Here is a 12,018-nt window from a genome sequence, read left to right on the forward strand (position 1 = left end):
TTACCAAATTTACTGTGCACTAAGCACATCAGGAGAGTCAAAGGAAGGAATTAAGAATTGTTTGGAAATCTAAATTCACATTATTTCATGAGAAGTAAAACAGACCAAAAACAAAATCATTGAAGATAGGGCAGCTCACAATCCTAAACAACTTACCATTTTGTCACCCATACCAGCCCCTGAGAGCTAAAGGATCCTTATCTCCATTTATCTGTGCTTGTTTCAAAAGCACCAAGTATTTGGTAGAAATGTTTTGCAGCTGTGTCTTAAGAGATATTCAGTGGTCAAATGCCCTGAACTGACTGTGACTTGACCACAGGAGTGCTCTGCCTGCGCAGATGAGGCCTAGAGGTGTCAGAAAGTTACCTTTGCTTCATTACCATGATTAAGATCTCTGCCCAAAGGGGGCATTTGTACTCTGCTAGGCACAATTCATGCCCTGTGCAAGGAAGCATGGAAGACTGTGCATGCCCCAGCTGCTCTGGCTGCCTGTGTAAATCTCTGCCCCTTTCCTAGAGCCCTGATGACCACCGCCTCCTACTCCTTAAAATTCCCTTATTCCCCTCCCTTCAGGGAGATGGTGCCTTTAGAGCACAAGCTCTCTCTTCTCCACTCCCTTGTCAATGACTCGAGTTTCTGATCTCGAACCCGGTTTCGTTTGATTGGCATTTGCAACACTGGGCAAAGGACCCAGTGAGGGGGTCACTGACCTGTTGGGGATTGATAAAAGAAATTTTCATATATTGAGATATAGGGAAGTCATTCTGGCTTATTAACTTGAATTTTATGCTAAGTAAAATAGCCTGTTCGTGGCCTATCATGCATACACTGTACGTTGGCTTTAATTATTTAAGAAAAGGGCACATTGACCAGAAGTAAAGAATGTCCCTCTTCCTGGGATGCTAATGCTGGTACTCCTTTGATGATAAGACTCCCTTCCCAGGTGCCAAGGCCATGCTGACTCACTGTGTACATGCTGGTCTGTTCTTTTTTTTCGAAACATTGAAGAAATGTAACCCTGACTTGTTTAATGTTCTTTGTTCTGACAAGATATAAAACTATACTGAAAACCCTGCTTCTCCGGAGCAGCTTCTCAGAGTAATCTGGGAAGATAGCTTCTGAGCTAGTCCTTAGTTTGGCTCAAATAAAAAACTCTTTTCTATTCTTATTACAGATTGTTTATTGATTCTTTTCACTAACAGGATAAATAACAGTTTTACTAAGACTAAACATATTGTGATTACCTGTCAGATCCTATTGAAATGAGTCACCTTCTTATCAAAATCAGACACATCATGGATTTGTCTGGCAAAATGAATTATCAAGAACAAGGTAACTGAATAGTAAGGCCCGAGAAAGTGTATTTAACTCTGTATTAAAGAGTTATGAAAACATATGTTTGTGTGGCTTTCCATCAAAGCCACCAGCCAATTCACCCAAAGTGGTTACTCTGAATGAATGTGATCATTATCAGTTATCTCTGCACTAGGGCACAGGTGCATTAAAATGAAACTTGGTGATAATAAATTTTGTTGAAAATTGAAATTCTGTGCTCATACTTTGGCCTAAGCCTTCTCCCAAGGTCTTGGGTCTTGCAATTATAGAAATAATATTAGCAAAAACTCTTTTGTGTTAGAAGAGAACTTACAGGTTTGATGACTCTGACAGCTGTAAACAGCTTTTCCTTTCTCATTGGAAATAAAGGGAATTAACAGGCTGTTACTATGACATATGATGTGCATTTAGTGAGCATTGGTGGTTGAGTCCTTAATATCCACCCCCAGTTGGTCTAGCCCACTAGTACACGTATTCCCTTAGGATCCACTATTGTTCTGGGGTGGGCACTGTCTTAACCTGGCCGGATCAGACATAGCAAGAAACTTATGTCCTTGGTTGGGAAAGGTTTTCTTCTTTCTACTTGAGTAAGGAAACATAGTCCAGTTGTCACTGGCAGCCATCTTGTGATGAAGAGGGAAACCAGCCTTAAGATGAAAGATGGAGGAGGGATGAGCCACTGAATTAGCTAGTCCTGCAGTCTGCCCTACCTTGGGAATTCCTACTGTGTAAGATAATAAATGTCCTTAATATTTAAGTCAGTTTGAGTCAGGGCTTCTGCTATTTGCATCTGAAAGTATCCTAACCCTTTTCCAGGGAGATAGACCAGGGGTAGGCAAACTACTACCTGTGGGCCAAATCCAGCCTCTACCTGTTTTTGTGAAGCCACATTCATTTATTTAGTTAGTGATTTTGGCTTCTCTGTGCTAAAATGGCAGAGTTGGGTAGTTGTGACAGAGACTGTATATGGTCCACAAAGCCCTATTACTCTCTGGCCCCTTTCAGAAAAAGTTTGTGGATCCCTGAGAAACACTATTCACAAAAGGAAGGAGAACCTATCATGTTCTCAAATTCCCAATTTGAAGCCCCTCTGGGCTTCCTTCCTTTTAACATTTATATTAAAGAATAGGAAGGGGTCAGGCAGGGTAGAAACTTCCCTTTAGGGCTTAAAATGAAGTTAGAAACTCAATCATTCAATACAGTAATATTATAGAGTGCCTACAACATGCAAGAGGCACTGATCCTGATGCTAGAATTTAGCAATGAAAAAAACCAGACAAAATCCCTGCCTGGTGGAGCCTTCCTTTTGGTGGGCAAAGCTCAGATCCCATGCCACTACTGACCATTGTTTCAGCCCCTGGGGAAGTAAAGAAAAGGGACAAGGCTTTCCCCACTCCTAACCTACACTGCCCTGCACATCGTCCCTCCGCTGTGTCCATGCAGACACATCCCACTTTTTGCCCCTATAACTTCAGTGAACCCCTCCAGTGTGGGGCTTCCAGACTGCTCAGAGAGAAAGTCCAGCAAAGGGCTGGAAACAGTGGGTGAAATGAAGTCCTCTCATCATTGTTGTGGGTAGAGAATGAAAACAGGAAAACCCCTTTTGATCCTTGTTGTCCTGCCTCTATTTCATTGCAATAACAAAAAATCCAGGCAAGGTCTAGTCCAATGATAGGAGTCAGGAATTTCAGTTGACTCCACTACTGCAATGCAGGCTAACAGCTGGCTTCATCCCCAGAAAAGGTCCAGGGAACTTGGCTTTTACAAATTCTGTTTAGTGGCTGCAGACTGCCCAAGGGACTCTTTGCCAGCGACTTCACAAAGTGCCTGTTCTGAGGATGACTAGGGCTGAGCTGTCTATACTTAAGAAAAATAATCCATGGTTTTAGTGTAAAACTGTTTCTGAAGACAGGGGACTTTAAAGGATAGAGACTCTCAGACCTGACTGGAACTTATGAATAGTCTTATCATGAAACCAATCATCCCAAGAGCCAAATTGAGACGAAGGAAGAGGGCAGGGCAAAACCATTAAAAGAATGAGGAAGGGGACAAAGCCTTTGGAGAAAAACAGGATACTCTAAAAACTGGTTAGGGGTTTCCCTGGTGGCACAGTGGTTAAGAGTCTGCCTGCCAACGCAGGGGACACCAGTTCAAGCCTTGGTCCAGGAAGATCCCACATGCCGCGGAGCAACTAAACCCATGCACCACAACTACTGAGCCCACGTGCCATCACTACTGAAGCCCGAGCGCTTAGAGCCCGTGCTCCACAACAAGAGAAGCCACCACAATGAGAAGCACACGCACTGCAAAGAAGAGTAGCCCCTGCTTGCCACAACTAGAGAAAGCCCGAGCGTAGCAACGAAGACCCAATGAAGCCAAACATTTAAAAAAAAAACTGGTTAGAATCAAATAGGCCCAGGATGGTGGAAGATTCGACTTCCAGTAGACCTTAAGCCTCATTATACACTCATTGTAATACATTAACATATGCTAAATGACATACCCACAGGCACCGTGACAGTTCCCAGGCTGACCATAAAAGGCCAGAAAGAGGGCAGTGACCCAATTCCTGGAAATCCTCACCCCCTTCCCCAAAATACTGCAATAGAATATTCCTCCCACTTGTTATCGTATAAAATTACGCAGCCCATAAAAACTAACCACTCGCACACCCTGAGGCCACTCTTGCTTTCTGAGACAGGTCGGCATTCTGCCTAAGGAATGTGTATCTCACTAAATAAACTTACTTTCTCTTTACTTTGTCTCACTCTTGAATTCCTTCCTTTGAGAAGCCAAGCACCCTCACTTGGCAGTCTGTCCCAGGGGCTTGCACTTCCCAGGGAGTGATATTTCTCTCTCTTGCATCAAAATGTTGATCACTGCCAGATTGTATTCTACTAAATTTTAATTAAGACTCAAGAAGTGTAATTTAATAAACGTTCTTTTCTTTCTTTATACATATATATATATCTTTATGCATATTAAATATAGCAGGGTTGCAAGCCCAGGTCCAATTTCCTGCATTATAGTTATGCCAGTTCCCATGATGCAGAGGGCAGCACCAGGAGCTCAACAGCAAGTTCCATCCTGGGCTAGGCCCTCACTGCATGGAGGAAAAGCTGCCGCTAGGAACACCTAGCACGGAGACAGCCCTGCTTCCCCCGGGGCAACCGGAAGCAGAGCAAAGAGGAATCAGTCAGAAGCCATCCTGAGGGTGAATTATTTAGAATTCAGGATGCAGTAGCTATCTCCACTGACGCTCACAAAATTGCTGGTCTCAAAATACCCTTCTCTGTTGGGGCTGTGGACAAAAAAATGTGGCCTGCCATTTCAGTAAACAACGAATGCTGCTCGCCATCAAGCCATCAGCCACTGTGCAGCCTCAGCCTGACGGTGTGCCCCGAGGGGCTTCAGGATGGAGAAAAACAGGATACTGACCCTAGGTAGTTAAGATGCATATCAAAGGAATGATTTCAATGAGCCCAGACTCTTGCATCTTCCCATACATTAAAAAAGCACTAAAATCATTACCTTGAGATGTCTGTCTTTTTGTGATTAGCAATAATCTTTTGATGTTGGACTATCTGGTTTTTCCCGGCAAAAATTTCTACATATCCTGGCTCCTCCATTACCTCTTTGGAACACTTCCTCAGAACTATCTGAGAGGCTGCCTTCCCAGGCTACAGTCCTCAGTAAGGTCCTCAAAGACAACGTAATTCACAACTTCTAGGTTGCGCTTTTTTCTTTTTCCAGTGGACAGGGCCCTTGGCTCTGCCTAGACCCTCTGCAGGCCTCTCCTCTTGGATTCATTCAGTTTAAGAGGCACAAGTTCTGAAACCAAGCAGTACACTCTGGGGCTCCTGGGCACAAAAGTCTTTCCCTGTCCCCTGTTTCTTGTTTGTAGGAAATACGCTTTAATCAGCCTCCATGACCTTCCCTGAGTTCCAAAGAGCAGGTGTAAACAGTTGCTAATCAGGGAAGGGAGGGGATCCAGAGACAAGGGAGGAGCAGTGAGGAAATAATAGTGCAGCCTTGGGGCAGGGTCCCGGTTCCTCCTCAAGGGATACACACAACAATATCCTGAGCTCTTCTATAGCACTAAAACCCGCACCAAATGGAAGACACTAACTACCTGTTGAAGCGTTCTTCATTCCAGAGAGAAGGTCACAGTTCGAGAACCTTGAGAAGCGCAGAAGCCATCACCAGACCACCAGACTCCAGATGATCTCTGGGTTGAAGGGATGCAGGCCCCACACGTGCCCTGATCCTTATCAGCAACCCTTCCCCTCACAACCCACCCACCCACCCAGGCTGGGGACACACAGTTTTGAGGGCATTAACCCGCTGTGGCCCCCTTTCTCGGCAAAGCAATAAAGCTATTCTTTTCTACTTCACCCAAAACTCTGTCTCTGAGACTCAACGTGGTGACAGTGCACAGAGGTCGGGTTTGGGCATCAGTTCCGGCAGAGCTGAACTCGCTGATCCTGTCTGCAGAGACAACCAAGTGACACAGAAGCAAATTCCTAGTCCCTGCATTGCTGCACATAAGCAAGGGGCCACCCCAGTGTTACCACTCCTGTCATTCGTATTCTTTCCCATGAACTCAGATGCTGCTACACAATCAAACATCTTCCCCATGGGCTCCAGTGTCCTTGAGCCTCTGCTCTATTCCTGCAGAAGATACCACAGGAATGCTTGCTAGCTTCAAGAACAAATAAGTTATTTCTCATTTCCTGCCCTCAATTCTGTACAATTCTGTATTTTATAAAAAAATAAATCATGCCACTTACCTCTTGACTCAAGTTTTGTTTTTTTCCCAAATATTCTGCTTTTTCTCTTTCCATTTGCTCCTCTACTTCTTGAATATATCTTTTTTGCAATTCTAGTTCTTTCTTCTCTGAGTTAATTTTGGTATAAGTCTCATTGATGTAAACAGTGGTAGTGGCTTTTTCTTTCATCACATGGTTGAGTGACAGGACAACATTTTCATAATGCCTCGCTAGTTCCTCTTGCTGTTCACTAGGAGAAAAAGAATCGTTCTTGGCATGAAAAGGATGGCTTTCCAGGAAGAAATTTAAAGTCTGTTTGATGAGATGAACCACCATATAGAGGGAAATTTAATGAATACTTATTTTAGAGTTGAATTTGTGATTGTCTAAAGTTGGTTGAGATGAAGGACAGAAGGAAACACAAGTGTCAACCTCGCAACTCTTTATCACTGCAAAAGTGTCTTGTGGTCCTGCCTCACCCCACCCATTCTCACACACCAGGTAGTAACTATGGGATATTTTGGTTTAAAACATACAATGATTCAAAAACAGTTTTGAACAGGTGAATGGAATCTGGCCGGACAAATGGTTTGATATGTAGCATTGCCATAGCTACCGTATCATCCTGAGATATGTAGTTTAAGCCAAAGAAAGATAAACATCCCACCACTCTTCCAGCCACCTTCTGATGCCATTGCCCTGCAGCGAAGGCCCAGGAGAAGAAAGCTAATCCTCCTCTGATGGAAAGGAGTTGGGGAGGAGGGATCTGAGTCTGTCCTCACTGCTCAGAGGGTGCTTGAAATCTAATTTGAACCCACTTATCTTCTCACAGCTGTAGCCAAATCTGAGTTCAACAGGAGACATTAACCTCACATATCCATTGCTGGCCACACCCACCTTAAGACTGTGAGAAACATCTACCCCAGGGCTAACAATAAAAGATTTGGAGGAAGGACAATTGGTGACATTTCTCTATTTCCCTTTTTTCAAAGCTCCTGCAATGTAATGCCTTTTTCCTTTTTCTAATCTCCGAGGCTAAACACCCTAGTTCAGGCGGATTGTGTGAAAGGCTCAGGAAAATGGAAACAGGTTGTCGGTAAGTTTATTTTCCATAAGTCAGCTCTACCACAGAAAGGCAATTAAGAGAAGCTCAGGCTAGATGGGGCCAGATAATGGGTGCTTTGTAGGTTTAGCGGAGGAAGCCTTCTAAGAATGAAGCAAACTAAGGATTGAGTAGCCTTAAGGAAGCAAAGCAAAACAAAACAAGTCAAATCAATACACCTGACTAGGTGTATTGTGCTGGGTTGGGAGAGCTCTCAGAAACGGAATGTAGGACCCAAGGAAATCCCCCTCCCCAGTTTCTGAGGACTGTGTCCAGTTTTTGAGGAGTGTCCAGGAGAAGATCACTTGTCAGAGAGTGTGGGCACCTTGATATACATCTTTCTTTGAAAAATGGATACAATAAGTGATTGTAGTTTGATGATGCTAGCTCATCAGGCAACCCACATTATGTTCATTTGTAATTTGACTTTCCATAAAGATTTCTCTAGAGCAGTGATTCTCAAAGTGTGGTCAGGACCAGCAGCACCTAGGAACTTGTTAGAAATTCAAATTCTTACCCCCATTCCCCAGACCTACTAAATCAGAAATCTGGGGTGGAGGTCCCAGGAATTTAACGAGCATTCCAGGTGATTCTGATGTACACTCAAGTTTAAGAATCACTGGTCTATAGGGGTGTGATGGTGCTGGTCAGTTGATATGAGTATTCCAGCCTGGATATTATCTTCCTTGTTATTAGTTTAGAAATTGATAGTCTAGTTTTGATAGTGGTCTCTGGTGATTGTGGCTAGCATGCACCATGCACAAATCTGCACTGTGAATCCCTAAGAGGAGTTAGAGTATGCAGTCTTTCTCAAACTTACGTGATCATGAACTTTCTTTTTCATGGAGCATCTCCCAGAATAGGTGTTCTGAGGGCCTACTTTTGGGAACCTGTCCCTGGGCCTTGAGGTCCCCACCTAATTCCTGATGCTTTGATACCTTGTGCACCAAGCAACCTTCTGATTCTTTTAGCTTCCCAAGAAGATTTTTTCACTATAATGAGGGCTCTTTGAGTATTTCTTACTCCAACAAACAAAGTCTGACATTTATACATTACTTTTGAGAATTTACTTGCAGTACTGAGTTATTCTTCAGGGTTTTATTGTTTTTTTCTTTCAGAATATCTCTTCTTCTGTGGGCTGGGTAAGTCAAGATTTGTAGTCCCCATTTTACAGATGGAGAAAACGAGGCCCACAGAGGGGGAAGTGCTAACAACACAGCTGAGGAATAAAGAAAAGAAACTAACAGGTGTCAGCTCACATTTAATTGAAGATAAAATCTAGAACCAATCCCATTTTCAACCCTCCAGTAGAATATAACTGAATGTCTTTAAGGAACTAAGCTAGCTACAATATATCTGGTTTGATATTATATTTGCAACACAATACCCAGCAAGATTTCTTGCTTTGGTGGTTGAGGTTTGTAAACTTAATTTTACTAAAAATGAAATAAAAACCACTGTGTGTTTCTACCTTTGGAGGTGGGGTGCGAGGCAGTGTGTGATTGACACACAGTAGTTGCTGCTGGGAAGCTGAATTCCCTCTGAAATTTTACAGGTCTCCTGGCTGTGGTGGTAGAAGAGTTTCTGCTCTCTTCCCAGCTCTCTGCAGCCATCACACACCCCTCATCAGCCCAGTCATCTTCTATAAGTGATCTGACCTCTTAACTTGCCCTGCACCAGTTCAGACCAGAGGACAAATCCCTTAGGAAAGATTTCCCACTTTAGCCCCAGCCCCTGACTCCCTCAAATACTAAAAAAACAAAAAACAAAAAAAAAAACCCAAAAAACCTACCCCAGAGCTTTATTAATTTTTTTCAGATCAAGTATTTTCTTCTTCAGAAACTCTATTTCATCATTTATCCTCGTAATTTTCATGTGTAATTGATTTATCTCAACAAGATTTAATCTTCGGGCATCCCCTACACATTCTTAAAAGTAAGTGGAAGAAATGTTACTCAGTTATTTGAGAAACTGCACAACTGTAGATACTGACTTTTCAAATAATAAACAAATTACGTCTTTCTTTGAAATATTCTTCTAATTATGTTCCTAGATCAGACACCTCTTAATCACCTCTTTGGACCCTCTCAATCTTACCTATCAATTATTTCCCTTATTTCAGCTGCTGCTATGGTCGGTGACCAGCTTCCTATGAGCTCTGCACAGTTTTAGACAGGAGCCACTGCCTAGGTGTTCCTGAGAAGAGGTAACACTGTGTCTGGAGGGTGTATTCTCATACTCAACTAGTTGCTGTCAGCGGCAGTCAACATCATATTGCACGCCATATTAGTTCTCCCTTCTCCCTGCTTTGGTTCCTTATCCCACCCTCCTCCTCTTTGGATTGTATGTCCTAATAAAATAATAGTGCAAAAGCCATTGCTTCTGGCTGTGCTTTCAAGGGAACCCAGTGTGTTAAAGAACTAATTACTCATTAATAAATAACAAATCAGTGTAATCACATGAGACTTCAAAGGATTACCTCAGCGCTTGATAGATAGATGGTTAAAATGCATGGATTTTTGAACACTGCTCTTTAGAAATGGATACTGAGCCATCCATTTCTATGCAACAAATTCCCTAGAAACTGGCTGGTAGCTCCCCTGAGAGAGTTAGATTATTTTTTTGTAGGCTACAAGTTAAATTGCTCATTGTAGCAGGGCTTTTCAAACTTTATGTCTCGAATATGCATATGTATCACCTGGGGATATTGTTGAAACACAGATTTTGATGTAGTAGGTCAGAGGTGGACCTAGAGATTCTGCATTTTGTAACAAGCTCCCAGGTGACACTGATGCTACTGACCCAAGGACCATCCTTCAAGTTGAAAAGCTTTAAAACACAAGGCCAATTAAATTCACTTGGCTAAGTATTCCGTGTGTATCAAGGACCTTACAAGCTAGCACGGTATTTTTCCTTCTAAAATATTTTTCCTGCTTATAAAAGTAACCCAATCCGGACAATTAAAAAAAAAAAAAAGGCAACCAAAGAAAATAAAACAAAAACATTCTTAATTCTGCCTTGAACACAGATTAAGTCTTATTTTTTATCTGCATGTAGGAGTTTGTTGTATTTTCCCTGCCAAACTAGACTAACACTGTGCAAATTGTTTTATAACTATGTCACTTGGGGTCTAATCGGGAGATAGAAATCTTATATTGAATAGGGAAATTTTAATATAAAGAATTATTAACTGTAGCAGAGAATTAGAATAATGAGGGAACGAATACTAAGAAAGTACAGAGAACTCTAAAGACTTTAGGAATACTAGGCACAAGGAGCAGCCCTACAGGGGCTGTAGGAAGCAGCACCTCCAGACCTGAGATCTAGACCTCACTGAAGAGGGCTGTGGCTCACTGGATGGCAAAGAAGTTCGTGAAATGTTCCGCTGGCAGAACTTACTAGAAATATGGCTTCTGGGGGCACTGGGGGGACTGGTCCACAGGGAATTGCTTCAGAACTCACTGCAAAACCACCTAAACGGTGCCAGGGTACCTGTTCACAGGGGGGTGCCCCACTGGTAGCAATCTACCATAAAGCCACTCAGGGGATACTGGAGGGGGCTTCTGGGCACCAAGGACTGTTGCACGCCGCTGGCAGAAGCCACCTGCACTGCAAGAGTCGGCCAAGCTGAGCACACTGGAACAGGAAGACAACCCCTTTTTCCTCCAGTAACCCTTCAGTGCTCTGTACTGACAAAGCTTAACATTGCGCCAGCTGGCAAAAGCGGAAATTTACAGCGTCCCAGCTCCCTTATGACAGAGCAGACAATGAACGTAGACTTGGAGCTGCAAGGGAACATCTACTTTAAAAATCTTTTTTTTTTTTTTTTTTTTTTTTTAAATTTAGACAACTGTTTTAGGTTGCGCTCCCTGGGAAACAAATCTTAAAATTTGTGTGTAGAGCTCTGAGGAACATCTCCTCTGAGGACATAAGGGTTGGGCAAGGGTGGAGCGTTTAAATGATGATGAGCTTTGGAGCTGTGATGGCACTTCAGAGTTATTCCACATGGAGCGAGGGAGGCAGACCTTGTACTGTCTTGGTGACCAATCACTGAATGTGGGCAGCAGTTGGGGAGGGAGTCTGACCTGAAGTGAAGCTTTTCTCTTTGTCTAGGGCAATTCCTGTAGAGGAACTGAGCTGTGAGCCTCAGCCAACACTCCTGGCAGCTGGAAAAATAAAGCTGGAGCCTGACCTTACACCAAATACAAAATTTAACTCAAAATGGATCAAAGACCTAAATGTCAGAGCTAAAACTATAAAACTCTTAGAAGAAAACATAGGGGAAATCTTCATAATGTTGGATTTAGCCATGATTTCTTGGATATGACACAAAAAGCACAGACAACAAATGAAAATATAGATAAACTGTACTATGTCAAAATTAAAAACTTCTGTGCAACAGAAGTCATTATTAACAAGAGTGATAAGGTAACCCATGGAATGGGAAAAAATGCTTGCAAATCATATATCTGATAAGGGGTTAACATCCAGAATATATAAAGAATTCCCACAATGAAACAAACAACCTGATTAAAAGATGGGCAGGGCTTCCCTGGTGGCGCAGTGGTTGAGAATCTGCCTGCCAATGCAGGGGACATGGGTTCGAGCCCTGGTCTGGGAAGATCCCACATGCCACAGAACAACTGGGCCCGTGAGCCACAATTACTGAGCCTGCGCGTCTGGAGCCTGTGCTCCGCAACAAGAGAGGCCGCGATGGTGAGAGGCCCACGCACCGCGATGAAGAGTGGTCCCCACTTGCCGCAACTAGAGAAAGCCCTCGCACAGAAACGAAGACTCAACACAGTCATAAAT

The 12,018-nt window shown here is 43.1% G+C and overlaps 1 protein-coding gene across 1 annotated transcript in view; it reads right to left on the bottom strand.

The window, feature by feature from the left end:
* The window catches only part of CCDC175 (coiled-coil domain containing 175), a 69,109-nt gene that overhangs the window by 51,982 nt on the left and 5,109 nt on the right, over positions 1-12,018 (bottom strand). Inside the window, exons 4-5 of the mRNA XM_007193003.3 lie at positions 8,999-9,134; positions 6,126-6,354 (exon numbers count right to left, since the gene is read on the bottom strand). Coding sequence (XP_007193065.2) covers positions 6,126-6,354; positions 8,999-9,134 — 365 coding nt within the window. The remainder of the gene's footprint in view (positions 1-6,125; positions 6,355-8,998; positions 9,135-12,018) is intronic.

The sequence above is a fragment of the Balaenoptera acutorostrata genome, chromosome 3 (assembly GCF_949987535.1).
Source record: "Balaenoptera acutorostrata chromosome 3, mBalAcu1.1, whole genome shotgun sequence".
Lineage (NCBI taxonomy): Eukaryota > Metazoa > Chordata > Mammalia > Artiodactyla > Balaenopteridae > Balaenoptera > Balaenoptera acutorostrata.